The following is a 17,515-nucleotide window of genomic DNA, read 5'->3' as shown; positions in this document are numbered from 1 at the left end:
TTTGACATGGCGGCTGCTTTGAGCTGTTACTGTTGTTTTAAAGTAATTACATACAGGTAGAAGTGAAAATGCTGATGTGACATGTAAAGTTTAAAAATAAAAGTAAGTCACAATGTACACTGTGTAAAGTGTAGACGGCACTAAAGCATAACTATGATGTTTGATTCTTGAGGTGTAGTAGATGTCACAACTTTACAAATAGCTGTAAAATGTTAGTCTACAGAACTGCTCAAGGATCGTTCTCGACAATTTGACCCCGCATGACTGTGTTTAATTTGTGTGTCCTGCTGGGTGATATGTTAAACCAGTTTATCCTGACTATATTGTGTGAATGCTGTGACTTTAAATGTGGGAAAGCACAGAGTATGCAAAGGTTACTTTAAAAAACATCAATAAACCTTTATATGCACTTTTCTATGATGACGCTGGCAATGTCAAAAAAAGGAGAAAAGAAATGCACCCATGAGTGATTTTAATATTTGTTTCATGCCAAATACAAATATTTGTCTATTATTTGGTTATAATATCTTGCAGATGGCCAGAGGCAGAATTCTTGCTTGGCTCTCTTTCCTAGGAATGTTACATTTCAGTGTGCTGGGAGATCATTGTCTAGCTCGGGGACATGTGGAAGCAGAGCAAGGCAGATGCTTCTGTTTGCAAAAGCTTTAAGGCAGACTTCTAAGTTTGAGCTTCGTGTCTGTACACTCAGTTCCACCTAACCTTGTATCACCCTTCCCAGATGTCTCAACTATTGATGGTATCCGAGTTCTTGGCCAGACAGAGGTCTCTATTGAGGTGGACTGGCAGAACCCTCGAGCTGAGATGGATTACTTTAGGCTTACACACACTGACCCAGAAGGGCAAGAGGAGGAGCTGAAGGTACAGAGGAGCCAAGAGGCGCGCACCAAACACACTATTGTGGGTGAGTCTTACAAGTTTGTGAACAATGTACAAAATTATTTTTGGAACTGTTGTGCTATTAGAGTAAGCTACGGGTTCTAAGCTAATCAATAAGAAGTAAATAGTCCCGTAACCTTGTTTCTTGAATCATGAATTGGACACTTTTGGACATAAATCCTGAAATAGTCATCCAATTTGATTTAAAATAATCTTCTGGTTTTACTTTGCAATTTATATTGTAAAAGTGCTACAAAAACTTACATATACAGACACAGTTACTTTAAATATTCAGTTCAAATTAAGCATTAGGGTAAAAATATTATTAATGTTGGAATATAAAAACATGGAACATGACATCATCTCATAAACACACAGTATACAGCAATGGTAAAAAAAGGCACACTCTCTGTCCGTTCAAACGTTTTACATATCACGAAACAATAAACAATTATTTATTTATTATCAGATCTTAATTAGGTAAATACACAACTGAGATGAACAGCAACACATGACATATTAAACATCATTATTTAATTCACAAAAAACAAAATGATTTAAAAGCCAAAGTGCAGAAAAACTAAGTTCAGTCTGACTGTTTCAGCCAGGCTTTAACTGTTGAACACACGGCCTCACATTTCTGGATTTCTGTGGTATACAGAGGAATTTCTGGTCAAATCAATGACTTCAAGATCCAATGTTTCAAATACAAGTCAAATCATCAATCCATGCTATGACTGGTTTTCACCAAACATGGCTCTAGGCATCATGTAAAAACATCTCGACATCGTCTGATCTGTCCAAAGGACATTGCTCCAGAGGTCTTGTTGTTTGTTCAGATGTAACTTTGCAAACATGAGCTGAGCTGCCATGTTTTTTTTTTAGAAAGAAGACTTTTTCTTTTGCCAAGCCTCCAAAACAAGCCATGCTTGTTCAGTCTTTTTCTAATTGTACTGTCATGAACTTCAAATTTAACATGTTAACTGAGGCCCGTTTGTCTGAGAGCAAGCTCTTGGGTTTGTTGCATTGTACAGTCTGGCCTTGGGAGAGGAATTTGCTGGATGTCCACTCCTGAGAAGATTGTCAGCTGTCTTCAATGTTTTCTGCTGAATCATCTTTTTCACATGATGCTCTTGGATTTATTTGGAAATGACCTTCTCAGGCTGAATGTTTCCCCTACTTGGCATTGTATAAATTAAATACACTACTTCTGTGTTTTGGCTTAAATTTTTGTTAAAATAAATAATTACAAATAAATAAATAATGACATGGATTATGTCTCATATTTTGTAGTTCATTTGGAGTTGTATATGACCTGGTAAGGAGCAGAATTTCTTTCATATAATTTTCTGATATGTAAAACTGATAGAGGGTGAATGTTCTTTTACCAGGAAAGTGGGTATAATATAAATTTCATGTAGTCTAATAGAAAAGGGATCCCATAATTTAAGGATTTGATTGAGAAAAGTCAGAAAAGTAATTTCTACTTCTACTCAAGATTTTCCTCAAAGTTTGTAAATCCCTTGTTTTGGGGCATTATATCAGACACTGATGGATATTTGCTTCTTTTAAGATTAAAAGTCTCTTCCCACAGGTTTGTATCCAGGAACAGAGTATGCCATCTCAGTGCAGGCCATTAAGGGAAACAATGGGGGCAAAGCTTCTTCTGTCACCGGTGCCACAGGTAAGTGTCAACACATCAGCATTCACGAGTTGTTGAATCTCATACTGCTGTGCCTTATTATCAGTATGCATAAAGTGGGCCCAATTTTCTCAAAATTGACTGCTACCTGACATTAATTGCATTGAGACTGCATTTCTGCGACCACCAGAGAAGTCTGACTGTGGATGACACTTAATATAATAGATCAGCCACTCTTGGAACAGAAAAACATCAGAGAAACAGCGAGGATAACCATATTCCACTTAGTTTTGAATTGGGTGTACCACCAATGAGTGCTCTTAGCTCTTGTTGTGTCACCTATAATTCACCTGTGGTCAGATGCTAAGAGGAAAAACACATAATCTGTCAGACACAAAAATGCTATGGAGTATTATGCAAACTGCTGTTACCATCCTTACAGAGCCAGTGATACCATTACATGAATACAAGCCAGCAAGAGGCAGGATTGTGGGTTATGGATGGAGGGCTGGAATTTACAACCTAATAATCTGAGCAATCTTTAATGGTTGTGGTGAGCATGGTCACAGAGGGGAAACATGATATGAATTCTGTAATGACTATGAGATGCTCCCTGACAGTCAGGGTGAGAAGGTCCATGATTTACAGAGTCCATCTGGTAATGTTGGATATTAGCATTCTGGTCTTAGCGTGAGTTGGACTGGTTTTAGGACGTGATGAGGAATACATTTTTACTCTTTACTTTCACAGCCATTCTTGACATGAAGTTGCTACATAGTTATAATTTAAGAGACCGCCAAATGCTCCACAGTGGCACAACAGGTTTTCAGTTTCTCCCATTATCTTCTTTTCTGTCTCTCATTCACCTTTCCATCTTTCCTCCTCTCTTTAGAGATTACTCACTTCTAAAGCTTTCTTCAGTTTGAAGTCTGTTCATTTTGGGTGGGTGGGTTGTTATTTTTGTTTTTTTTAGACACTGAGGCAACCAGTTTAATGGTTTCTAGTCATCGGCCTTAGCAAGGTATTTTCAAGACTCACCTCTCATCTTTTGAAGACAGTCAGGTACTCAAGAACTCATGTCTTCACTAATCTTTTTTTCTGTGTGTATGCCACTTACTTTTGCAGCAACTGCATAAGTGTGTGTGCGTGTATGTGTATGTGTGTGTGTGCGAATGGGCTAATCTACACCAGACAGACAGTGGCTTGTCTCCACTCCAGCAGCTACAATCCTTCATTTTAGGTGTAGCACGAAAAGGCTTAGAGGTGATTGAAGAGGATACTCCTCAGCTCTGTCTGGCAGAGAGGATGTGCTAGTTTCTCGATGACTGGCATGGCGCAACAGAGAGCACAGTCACCTATTATCTCGCCGAACATGCTGTTGCCTTTGGGCAGCGGGGTTATACACGGGAGGAGATAAAAGGAACATGAGGGGGGGAATATTGAAAATACACAAACAGGGAGAAAGCTGTAATAAAGAAGAATAAGACACTAAGTGTTGGCATTAGAGCTAAAAAACCAGAGTCGAGTGATAAATCAAGATATTTATAAGGGAATTAAGAACAGGAATAGGACAGGATATAAAAACAATGGGTCATAAAGAAACAATTTATGGGACATTATGTAATGCGTTATTGGGTAGGTACTTCTAAGACTACAGCTGCCATCTTACATACTGTGTAAGCGCCACAGTTGAAAGGTTTCCTCACTGTTGCCATCTGTCCTATGTGCCTTCTCATCGTCTCTTTCGCAGTGTCTGTCACGCATAACAATTGGCATCCTGCTAAACTTATTTTGCTGTGGCTCCTTTTATAGTTGTTTACCTTCTGCACTATTGATAACAAGGTATTACATAGCAAATAAAAGAATGACAATGGATATTTATAGCTGGGCCTCGTTATGCACTTCCGGTGTGACTTTTATGTTGGATTTATGTTTATGTTGCAGAATATGCACAACTTTTGGCTGAATGTTTCCATTTTATTGCCACCAATGACAACATACGAAAAGAGAAACTAAGGACCAGACTTGTCATCCTTACTATAACCTGTCCAAAGCTTAAGAGGCATATAAACACATCATACCACAGCTGCTACTGCTGATTCAGATTCAATAAAGTCACCACCAAGGCCTTTATAAGAAAAAGCAGATGGCTTGACGTTCAAAGATGGGTTGAATTTTCCACTCAAATGTGTCCATCTGAGGTTTTTGAGACAGCTCTTTGCATTAGACAAAATACAAAGAGCTGGAAAAATGTCAAATGAAAATGTGAGAAGAGACATTTTATAAAAGTAATGTGGATTCAAAACAAATTCCCGAAAGGTCAAACTGGGAATGACAGATTTTGTGTAGAACTACTCTTTGTGTGTTTATTCAACTGGAGCAGTTGAACAGCTCTCTGCACCAAGTGCGAGAAAAAGATAGTCCTTTTGTCCCTCTGTGGGGGGTTGCTCCCACTAGGTTTAAATCTGGGACTCCCCACCATTTGACCTTAGAACTGAAGAAGCTTCTCGGATGAGAGGTGAAACGTCTTCAAGCAACTTAAAGAAGTCCAAACGCTTTTCTTTGCAAGCTCCTTTGACTACAATGACCTGGATGACTGAGAACCTTCACAGACAGAAAAAGATAATGTTGTTTGTAGGTATCTTCTTAATCTTGGTGTAGGTTATTGCATTAGTAGCATTGATGTTTGAGCCTGTTATGCTCAAAAGTGTGTTTTTTTTGTTTTTTTTTTACATTTTCTAATATTCATAATAATAGTAATTTATTAATTTTAATTAATTAAATTTTAAATTAATTTTAGTTTATGCGTTGCACAGGTATCTTCCAAAATTGTTTAAACCTAAACAAAAGAAAAATCAGGATCTTTTAGCCATTGTCCTTTGAAATTTGGGCAAATTTTCTCAAACCTACTATATAATTTTGCTAAAAGAATTGTCCCTTATAACACAGAAAATGCTCTATTTCTGCCACAGATTAACACAGACAGTAACACAGATTGATTGCTTTTATTCCATGTTTAACAATCATGCTTCCATGAGTGGTCAGAGCCAGAAGTTAGGCTGTTGTGTATAATCTGAGGGCTGAACTAAGATCACAATTTGTAACTTTTCCCTGAAATATGTCCATGTTAACAGTATACTGTATTTTCTTATTGGAACATATTTGGATTATTTTACAGTTACAATGGTGTTTACCTTTAACCTGTCATTCAGAAGAAAGAAAAATTGTTCTCTTTGTGTATTTGTTAAAACTTACTTACGGCTGCCACGTGGAGTGAATAAATTATAAAAGGATAGTTCATAACGTAAAAAAGGGAGTTTCACACAATTCATATTATATGTAAGGACAAAATACAGGTATGTGGATAAGTCAGTTCTGTCATTAAGAATTATGAGCTACTTAGAGCACATACAAGTCGTTGGGCAAACATGCTAATAAACTCAACTAGGGCATAGATCAAGCCTGACATATTGTAGTCTCTGAATGAATGGAGCTCTGTTGGCTCCATATGTAGCCATATTGTATGGCTTTCACTGTACAGTGAGGCTGTGAATCTGTAAGGCTCTAAATGATGAAAGACGGCCTACTACTGAGTGCCTTGTGGTCAGTGTCTGCGGAACACGTCACCCATAATGGATAAGCTGTCCTCCAAATGGCCGTAGTCGCAGCTTGTGTTGTGTAGCCAAGTAGTCACTGACGCTGCACAGCTAGTGGGGTAGAACGTCTGGAGTAACTGGATCCATCATACAGAGCAAATGCAGGCTTGGAGCACATAAGAAAACGTATCAAATAACTTATAGAAAATGTCAGACCACTGAGGGATTGGACTTATTTGTTCAGAGGGGAATAAAGAACATTAGAAAAAAGAAAAAAGAAAATCCAGTGGTGGACAGTAACTTTAACACAAGAGAACAGAGATAACGAACACATTTAATCAGTGTACCAGTGTATGATTCTATATTTTTATTTGTTCTTTTTTATATGCTGTACTTAAATAGGCATAGACATCTGCAACCTTTCTGCACTCATTCCTGGCTGAAGAATTGTGAAAAGGTCTGACTTTTATAGTAATCATCAGAATATTTTGCATTAGCTCACCATGATGAATTCTGCAGGAATTGATTAGAATTGTAGTAATAATAGGAGCAATAAAACACTATAAACAGACCTCACTACACATAAACTGTGCATTACTGGCAAACTGTACATACAATTGTTTGCAAAAATGACTCATTCTGCAACGATTTTCCCCATTCAGTGTTGTATAGTATTGGTATTTCTGCTGTCAAATTTCTACTAATGTTCTATTAATTTTAAATACTATATTCTGTTTATTCTACAGTCGTGCATCACATTCAGTTAAATCATGTGGTCGCTCTCCTGTGAGAATCAGATATATATTACAAAGCACAGTTTGTACATTTGTTCAACCAAGGTATTTCTCTGGTTTAATTAAAATAGGTTTTTTTTTTAATTAAATTAGAGGTGACTTGAGTTCCCCTCTCCATCATAAGTTCTGATTCAAAGTCCTGAAGGAGATATTAAAAGCTTCTTTCACAGTGCAATCTAATAAAATGTACATGATAACTGATCTGAAAGTAGAGCCAGGGCAGATTGTCTAGCGCGCCGGTATCCAAATCAATTTCCAGTCTAAAAACCAGAGGTTTATCCACAATGTGCATGTGGAAGCAGCTAAAAAACTCTGCTGGCCTATAGATTTAATTGGAATCAGAGGCAAGCGGAGTAAATCCTGGTTCCAGAGACGATAGCCAACTGTGGACACAAGATGGCAGTAATTTAAAGGCAGTAAGACAAGTTTTATGGCAAAAGGCTATTTAAGATGAAAGGAGAGAGACTAAGTTCATTTTTTATAGTGAACAAATAATTTAATAATGAATGATGAAAAGAATGAAGATATTCAAACTGTTCTTTCAAAGTTCTTTCGAGTGTTTTAGATCAATTCAAAACGAAAAACATTTTTGCACTAACAGGCTTTATATGTTGTGCCTCATGCATCATATGTTGTTGCCTCACACCTCACAGTTACTGCCAATTTCCAGAATGCAATGACATCTGCGTGGTGGTACATACTGCCACTTCCTGTTTTTAGGTCATGCAGTTCTGGTGCAGAACTGAAATTATTAGTCATTAATTGCAAAATGTTCAACACTAAGCTTGTTTAGTGTTTTTCAGTTAAGGTACTTAGAAAAGTGAATGACCTCTCATTTCTAGGCCTTGGAGGAAACACACAGCTCTAATAAAAAGGAGCTATTATAAATTCTTTCTGTGGTTTAGCTCATGACAGGCTGTCAGGCAGTGCAGCCACAAGGACAGGGAAGTGACAGAGGGAGAGGAGAGACAAAGAGGGGATATAGAGTTAGACAGTTGCACACTTCCTTTCTTCTCTTGGATGCATCATCAATCAGTTTTCACGATGCACACTGCACACTGACACAAGAACGACCTCGACTGAGCTGCTGCCACAGAGGAATAATCCTAAATGATGATTACTTTTACATTTCCCTTCACTTCCTTTGTGTCTCCCCTACTATGTCTCTGTGACTTTATTTTCAGTCTTACTTTCTTTGTTGCTCTCCCTCTACACTTTCATGAGGAGTACCTCGACCGACCCCAGAGCCCATCCAGACAACACTCACAGCTTCACCAGAGTCTTGTATGCATCCTTCATATTTCCTCGAGGCCACTGAAACAGAAGCTCGGTGTTCTGGTCTGCTTGTCTTTCCTCTACAGCTCATGCTTTGCAGTGCAATGAACAGATCAGTAACCTAGGTTGCTTTGATGTTACAAATTCCCCTTTTGTTCATTTTTTTTTATCTTCAGCATCCATTAATAAAACAGTAACAGGCTTATGTACATTTCTGTTGGATAAAAATGTGTGTCACGAATGTGCCATGTTACAGCCTGACCTGCTGACTAAAAAGGCGAGACAGCCATCAGTGAGATTTCTTCAAAGTGCTCTATTCTCGACAAAAACTGTTGCAGAATATTTGAACGGGCTGTTTTTCAGGAGTCGGTGAAACCTATTAGAAGCGCTTGTGAAATGGTCAGAAAATGCCTGGCCGAACACATTTCCTGTGTCACAATTTGTTGGTTTTGTTTCCAAAACCAACAATTTGAACTTCACCTCAATTTTGCCAGCTGTGTTGAGGTAAGAAAGTCAGCAATTTGAATGTCTCTGAAACTGTCTTCAGTTTTTATTGTTTTTATTATTCTATTTTATTGTCTCCCCCACTCTTTTTTCACTTTCTGTGCACACATCAAGAAAAGCACAATACATTGTCGGTCTTCCAGGAAAGACTGTGAAGACTGCTAATGTCTGATCTGACAGCATCATAGTGACCCTTGCTGCAAGGAATGTGTAGAAAAATGCAGGGCTGCAATGTGGTCTTAAATCAGCTAAAGTGAACTAATGGGCAAGAAGACTGTCTATCAAATCCATGAGCAACTGGTGGCTAAGTGGGTAATTATAGACTACTTACATGTTTCTAAGAAAAAAGAATAATGGTGTCTGCAGAAGTTAGATGTTAACTTCTTAAAGTCCTCTCTGTATAACCCTTCAATTTGAATGTTCGGTTTAACAAGTGTCAAGTACTGTACTGTCTGTTAACCACAGAGATCTCAAAACCTTGGATCTTTCTCATCAACTGATGTTTATTTGACTGTTAGCAACAGCCCTCATCACCTCATCAGTGGAGTTACTGTGACTATATCTTACACATTTGTGATGCTTTCAGTTTTGAAAAGTCTGTCCAGCATTCATACACATAAAGTACACCACAATAACCCTTAATAAAAAATTGAAAATATTTGTAAAAATATAAAACCATAATATACATAAAATGCACTAATAATTACCAATAACTAAGAAATTATTGGCTATTATGAAAGGCACTGACAGAAAACCCAGGTCATTTATTTATGAGGATTTTTTTATCTACAGAACTGTAGATAATTAATTTGTTTAAGTAGCTACTTCAGGGTTATGTTGTTTAGTCTTGTAAAGTTTGCCAATAGACCCTGGCTAATGTTGTCCAGGTATTCTACTTTTCTTATTGTATGAGCTCGTTTTTCTTTCATTATTCAACCTTATCTCACAGTATAATATTGATTGCCATAGTCTACAGCTATATGTTTCTGTAGAGCCCAATGTCAGTGATGTTCTGAACTCTCTAGCAACTGACATTAATAGATGGATGACAGCAGTTTTTTTTCTTTTTTAACTTAACAAAGACAAAATGGAAAATCTTTTAATTGGCTCAAAAAACAAGTTGTTTATTTATAAGTTAGCAACAACAGGTGACACAGTAAGATTTCAAGTAAAAGGTCATGGCATTGTTTTACATTCTGATTTGAGCTTTAAACCCTGCATTAACTTTATCATCAAGGCAGCTTTCCTTCATCTTAGGAATATCGCCAAAATATGACTCTCCTGGCTCGCCACGACTCTGAAATTTTTTTTTTCATTTTTAGTAGACTGGATTACTGCAATTCTCATTTCGTTGGACTTCCTAAAAAGATTATCAGTAGACTGCAGCTTATCCAATACTCTGCTGCAAGGTTATTAAGTAAAACGAGAGAATAACAGAGCACATCGCTCCAGTTTTAGCAGAGCTACATTAGCTTCCAGTATCTTGCAGAACTGCTTTAAAAATACTCTTACTTAAATGGCATTGGACCATCTGGACCATCTTATATTTCTGAAAGTCTGTCAATTTATATCCCGGCTCGCACTCAAACATCCTCTGCTGCCAAACTCTTAGATATACAGTATTCCTCACAGAGAGAAATTGGGGATGCAGCTTTTGGTGTTTATGCCCCCAAAATCTGGAACAGACTATCTCAATATACCGAGGAAGCAAACTGTGCCAATGATGTCAAGAAACTCTCAACAACACACATTTAAATCTGGCATTTAGCTAGTGTTTACATTTAATAAAAATACCACTTCACTGCTTTACCTTTAAGTGAGTTCAGCAGCCGTATTTAGTATTCTGGTTCAGAACATGTGCACAGTTTCTCTACAGTCCCCTCTGCTTCTGTTCCTTCAATGTTTATTTTCTTTTTCTATATTTTTTATGTAGAATTTTGTTTTATACATTTAGTATCCACGTGTGGGATGTATGTGGATGCATATATGAACATATTTCTAATGGGTTGTTTGACTTTTTCAGCTCTTTTTGATGCTTTTTTTTCTTTGCTTTTTTGCGTCTTCAGATGTTGATGCTCCAACAAATCTCGTCACTACCGAAGTAACAGAGGACACTGCAACAGTCTCCTGGGATCAAGCCCAGGCTCATATAGAGGGATACATGCTGAGTTACACTTCTGCTGAGGGATCCAGTTCAGACATCTCTGTAGCACGTGACAGTACCTCATACAGGCTGATAGGCTTGAGGCCTGGAGTTCTCCATACTGTCTATATCTGGGCCTATAAGGGAGACAAAGTCAGCGGAAAGAGTTCAACAGAAGCTGAAACAAGTAAGTACTGAAAGGGGAAACATTACAGTAGAGACTGATTTGATTATTTGGCTGTCAGTCATTGAAGACTCCCACAGAGGAATCGTATTTTGGAGGTCAGCTATGAATATCTACAAAGGTAAGGCAGAAAAAAGAAACTCTTATCCCCTCTTTTTTTTAATAATGGTGCTGAAAGTGTACACAAGTGCTTTTATCTTCTGTCTCTTTTTTACCGATTGCACAATAGCCTTTGATTGTCTGAATAGTGATCAAAAGCGCAACTGTTCTTTGCTTCCTTTGAACTTGGAGCAGTCTGTGAACTGAAGTAAGGTTGATTTTAGGGTCTCTTTTACTTAAGCTCCTTTATGTACGACCTTAAAAAACATACAGATAATTGGTCAATTACTACCTCTTGATCTTGTGCATGCTAGGTTGACAATGTGTGAAAAGCATTAACATAGACATTCCACACTTAGCACACCAGCCCCTCTTATCCATCTGCCAAGAGGGGAACTTGAACTCTGTGTGAAAAACGCTGTTTAACATAATTAGGTGGTACACCTCATTTAAAAGCAGCCCAGTTTAGCCTCGGGCTGAATGTTCATAAGAAGTTTGAGCAGAAGCATTTTGCTTGGTCAACAGAGCAAGGCACATCTCATGTCTCTTAATCTGGCTGTTGTGCAAATTAGCAGCTGTTGCTGTCTGCTGGTATTGATATTTTTGGAAGAAAGTCAGCAGAACAAGAAGTATGAGTGCTTTAAAAAATATCTTTACGCATCAGGATCACAATGACTGTGACGGCACAAGCTGGTGAAACAGACTTTCTTAACAGTTCTCCTGCTCTTAGTAAAATGTATGCTATGTAGAATTTGCATGTTCTTTGCTTACAAGTAGCTCCTAGTACCACTGCTTACATATCACTGTGTCATGCCGTCAAACTTGGATTCAATAAAAAATGTGTCGAAATAGTTGAATGTGGTATTTTTGGATACCATTGAAAAGATTTTTCATATATGTCATATATGAAAAACAACAGCTTTATATAAGAGGGCTGTTGTTTAAGGCTAGAGAGCTGCTAAAGCTCACCACAGAGTATAATCCAAGTTTGACATCTATTCCATTGTCTTCTGCTTCTAGATACAGGTGAAGCTCCGCACTGCTGATTTATTTAGTTTTTCTGTTTGCAACAGCTGTAATTACATGTTTTTACCAGTGTCTACTAACTACAACTCCCTGTGCAGACCTGGATGCTCCTACTAACGTCTTCGCCCAAGATGAGACAGAGTTCAGCTTCAGCGTGCACTGGGATCCCCCTCAGGCAGAAATTGATGGCTACATGCTAACATATAGCTCTTCTGAGGGCTCAAGTGAAGAAATTGTAATTGGGTCTGACAGTACTTCATACACGCTGACTGGCCTGAGGCCTGGGGTCCTCTACACTGTCTACATCTGGGCTGTCAAAGGGAGTAAAGCCAGCAGGAAGATCTCGACACAAGCTGAGACAGGTCTCAGAAATGTAACTTTCTTTTCAAACCACAGCATTAAATGGTTAATATCAAAGTTAAACAAAACCCATTTCCTTGCCTCTTACATGATAATATGTTTTATGTTACGTATAAAGATACAATATTGTCCAAAAGTCTTGAGTCATCACTCATTTTTTAAAAATTTTGCTCCGAGTGAGGCAGACTTTCTTGTAATTTTCTAAAGAGTTATTGAGCAATAGTTCCCTGGCTTTATTGGTGTCTACACATGACACATAACTTTGCAAAGAACTGATTTTAAATTGTATTTTCAGGCTCTTTATTACCACCAGCCTGTTGCAGAGACATATAATTCGTTCCCATTTCTTGTTTGAATCTATGAAAAATGCCAAAGATAACACAGTTTGACAGGCATAAAATATTATTTTCGAGCTACCTGTTGGCCAAAATCTTGGCATATATCAAGATAATGTGTAGTGTGTCCTCAAAAATATTTAAGGAGAAAAAGAAGCGGTAGACTATCTACAGCAGATGAACAGTACCTGAAATTCCTGTCCATAAGAAATAGGAAACACACCAGCAAAGTCCTGCCACAGGATCTGAGAGATGTGTCTGGCCCTTTAGTTTTGGTCAGCAAAGTGGAACATGTTTGCATTTCTCCTTCAGATTCATCTATTGTTCACTGAAGCCTCGTCAGAAATGGTCTCAGTGGAAAGGTGGCTGTCAAGAAGCGATTCTTAAGGAAGGGAAACAGGGAGAAGACTGAGGAATGTTAAATCACAAAAGAATCAGACTGCAAATCAGTGCCACAGAGCTTTTTTTTAGTAAAATCATCATCAAAACCTCAGGAGTCGTACATCAGTTAGTGTCTAATGCTATGTGTAAAACACATTGAATCTTCTGTCGAATGTCCTTCAAGAAACCTCAAGAACTAATGCTGAAGACTATTTAAAGAAATGACAAGATAGTTTGTCCAAGAGAGTTCAGAATGTGTTGAAGAATCGAGTTGGTCACACCATTACTGACTTTAACATCATTGTTTGAACATGTTTGAGTAAATCGCTAACCCTTCCCAATTCCTCCAAAAGTATTAATTCTAAATTGTCAGCACTGGTCTACCGTCACCTTGACATACAGTTTTCATAAGGTTTATCAACCAAATAACTGGATTTATTATATTCCTTCACATTTTTAGATTAATTTAATTTGTCACCCATAATATTCCAGATGACTGTAATATTCATCATTAGAGTTTGTGTATTAATATCTTCCCCTAGAACTGGACGCGCCTGCTAACCTCTTAGCAGAAGATGAAACAGAATCCAGTTTCAGTGTTTCATGGGATCCCGTCCAGGCAGAAATTGATGGCTACATGCTAACCTACACGTCCTCTGAAAACGGCTCTAGTGGGGGCAGATAAGTCTGATTATTTGTTGACTGGTTTGAGGCCTGGGCTCCTCTACACTTTTTACATCTGGGCTGTCAAGGGAGACAAAGCCAGCAGGAAGATCTCAACACAAGCTGAGACAGGTGTCAGATGCCAGTTTTGTTAAAACAAATTGTCTGACTAGTAAATTCATGTTTAATACCCTAGAGCTTCAGATGCCCCATAATTACAGCTTTTCTGACAAGACAGCAAGTCAACCTCCTTGTAAACCTTAAAAAAATGTCTCTCAGATGGTAGACCAATCAGAATCAGCTTGTTTGTTTAAAGCAATTTTCCAATGTATCCATTCATCAGTTCATCCATCTACTTGCCAACCTCTTCTTTGGGTCAATAAGGGGGAAAGCAGCCCAGACATCTTTTTCCCCAATAACTTACCTCAGCTCTTCCTGAGTCAGTCATGCCTGCAGTGCAGGGAGGCAGTCTGGCCTGCTCTTTCCCATTGACTATTATGCTCACTATTTGGAGCAGTTGCTCCTTTTATAGTTCCTTTCCAGTCGAAGGACCCTTCCTTGAATCATGCAGACTCAGATCCATTCAGGTTAGCCAGCATATTGGAGAACTTCATCTCAACATCTTTTATTCAACAGTATGTTAATTTCAGTTGCTTCTCAGCGTCTTTGATTGCAAGGGAAGCATGGATTGAAGAGTTCTCTTAAAGCCATTTTCAGTCATGACATAATGTATGTCAGCAGTTTTTGAACTGCGATGATCACATGTACTTTTCTTCTTCAAACTACAGCACCTTGGACCTATAACATAGAAAAAAACAGAGCTGAAACTGAAATGTTTCTTGACAGAAAAACAAGACATTTTCGGCAATATCAGAGGAATATTTGACCAAAAATTCTCCGTGCATCATCAAATATAAATACCATATTCAAGTAATAAGTACTCTCCTTTCTGACAATCAAACAGGCAGTTAAATTTTTAATCCTCTTCACAAAAATCAAGTAATTTGCCTGGTGCTAGATTTTTAGAGCCCCCAAATCTGTCTTTATTCTGTTCTCTATGCTCTTAATCATGTTTTTGTACAGAACTGGATGTTCCTATTCACCTGTTTGGCGAGAGAAAATCTTAAGTGGATCATCAGACCACATTAAGGCAGGAATCAGTAGATATAATTTTAGATGTGATGAAAACACAGTGAAAGAGACCACTTAGGAGCTGAATAGTTTCTAACTGAAGTCCTGACTCATCATTTCCTTTAAACCACTTTGGGCCTGTGAAATGTGACGCAAACCACCAGGTTTCTAAATGGACAAAGTGAACTTAAAAAACATCAGTATTCATCACGTACTCACAATCATGATACTAATGCTTGTAGAAAATTAGTAAAAAATAGAAAAAGTTGTTTCATCCCCCTGATGTACTGAAAGATGAAACAACACATCTTGTAGTTTGCACAAGCAGTTCTTGAAATGTGCATGAGTAGTGCAGTAAACCTCTTCTACTAACATCTTCCTTTAGAACTGGATGCTCCTGCTAACCTCTTAGCCCGAGATGAAACAGAATCCAGCTTCACTGTGTCATGGGATCCAGCCCAGGCAGAAATTGATGGCTACATCCTTACCTACACCTCTTCTGAGGGCTCTAGTGAGGAAGTCCCTGTTGGGTCTGACAGAACCTCTTACATGCTGACTAGCCTGAGGCCTGGAGTTCTCTACACTGTCTACATCTGGGCCGTCAAGGGGGACAAAGCAACCAGGAAGATTTCAACAAAAGCACAGACAGGTCAATACAATATGAACAAGTGGATTTTTTCCCCCTTTTGGCGATATTGAAACTCTTCTTTCTTATGAAACATTGAAAAAGGTCATTTTTCTTCTCTTAAATTTGTTGCAGGCTTGGGTTCTACGGTTAAATACATTGATGCATTTGGGCAGAGCAGCAGGATGTTGCAAAACCAGTTTCTCCTATTAAAGTAGTCCTTAATTGAATGTTTACATGAGCCAACTCTGAGCTTTAACTGGCTGTAAATGCTGAAAATACCCATTACTTTTAAATAGTGTTTACCTGTTTGTGGGTCTGACTCTCTGTTAGGATGAGAAAGCCCCCCAAAAATCTACCCAACTAAATTTTATGACACTTCATGGCAAGATGGAAAATGCCCAAAAGAATAAACAATGGTGCAGCTCAAGATTATTTCCTTGATAATGAACAGCAACATTTGAGTGTCCTTTTGTTATGTGTCAGAAGTATTGCACAAAAACTACCAGTCAGAATTTCTTACAATTTCCTACAGAGGCAGAGGAAGACACCATTAAATTGTAGTTCATCCAAAGCAATTTATTTAGTATTCTTTCTTACTAGACATGAAAAGCTGCACAGGGTCCATCAGTACTTTCTTTTAGTAATCAGTCCCAGGTGTTTTCAAAAGCTCAAACATGTTATTGCTTTTATACTGGTAATAAAAATATCCGAACCTGAGACCAGTAAATTATTACTAAAGTACATATGCCCTAGTTTTGGGGGTATATTGGTTGGAAAAAAAGGCAAAAAGGCATCACGCAGCTGCAGATGATTCAAACTCAGTGAGTTTCTGATGAAGAGACCACCAGTTTGCACCGACTTGACTGCTGTGGAGTTGACTAGAAATCTTTTTACATTTCTTTCTGATGACAAACAACATTGGAATAAGTTGTACTTCTTGGCATAGCTTGGTATTGAGAGGGATCAAAGATCTAACATGCAATTACAGAGTCAATATTTGTTTGTTTGGAACCTCTAAAGTACCGAAGACCACCTCTCTGACTGGAATATGATTCCCAGAGGCCTGGCAGGTCAGGTCACATGGCGTGCCTCAGGGGTTAGTTTGAAGTAAAAAGCAGCAGCATGTGGTGATCGTGTTACAACAGGGGCATCTTTGTGATTCACAGATGATCTGTAAAATCATCTGGGAGCGCTAAGTGAAAGCTGGGTCTTTTTCAATCAGGCAGCAAATGACCGAGTTTTGGATGATAAACTTTTCTCATCGTAACTCGTCAGCGGGCAGAAGGCCAGTGTGGTGCTGTGTTCAAACAGGAGCGTTACTGTGTCAAACGATATCATCTGGGACACATAAAGGAACATGTTATTACATTTGTGACTTTATTGGACCTAGTAAAAAGCACCATTATTATGTCATTTAAAGCTGTCTCGAACCAAACTGTTTCACAGATTTGTCAGGAGCGTTTCATTCTCCTTATGATACCCAAGGTGCTGCTCAAAATGTCACTCTTCACGCTGTTTTGCCCTTTTATTTACAAGTAATTTTTTAATACAAACAGAAAATGGTTTGGGATGATTTTGCACCTTATGGTGGCATAGACTTCCCCTAATTTCTTGAGCCATGGGAGGTTAAAGCTCCAACTGCTCTAACAGGCATCTCGGTGTCAGACAAATTACCTCAGCTTCTGCTTCAGGTCAAACTCCCAAAGCATTTAAATAAGAAAGCATAAGTACTAGCTTATCTGCACAGGCAAATGGTAACTGCGCAGGTAGACGGTTGTCATATCTTGTTGTGTTTCATGTGGAGAAAGTCTGAAAATCTAAATTGCCAATTTAATCGGCCTGAATCAAAAGCTCTAC

The 17,515-nt window shown here is 38.3% G+C and overlaps 1 protein-coding gene across 1 annotated transcript in view; it reads left to right on the top strand.

Moving 5' to 3' along the window:
- tnn (tenascin N) overlaps positions 1-17,515 on the top strand; it is a 40,142-nt gene that overhangs the window by 15,429 nt on the left and 7,198 nt on the right. The window contains 7 exon segments of the mRNA XM_085141731.1: positions 740-922; positions 2,492-2,581; positions 10,775-11,038; positions 12,259-12,522; positions 13,779-13,905; positions 13,907-14,031; positions 15,416-15,679. Of these exon segments, the coding sequence (XP_084997857.1) occupies positions 740-922; positions 2,492-2,581; positions 10,775-11,038; positions 12,259-12,522; positions 13,779-13,905; positions 13,907-14,031; positions 15,416-15,679 (1,317 nt within the window).

Source organism: Neolamprologus multifasciatus, chromosome 18 (assembly GCF_963576455.1).
Source record: "Neolamprologus multifasciatus chromosome 18, fNeoMul1.2, whole genome shotgun sequence".
NCBI lineage: Eukaryota > Metazoa > Chordata > Actinopteri > Cichliformes > Cichlidae > Neolamprologus > Neolamprologus multifasciatus.
The sequence above is the reverse complement of the archived record's forward strand: the minus strand, read 5'-3'. Positions and strand labels throughout refer to the sequence as shown.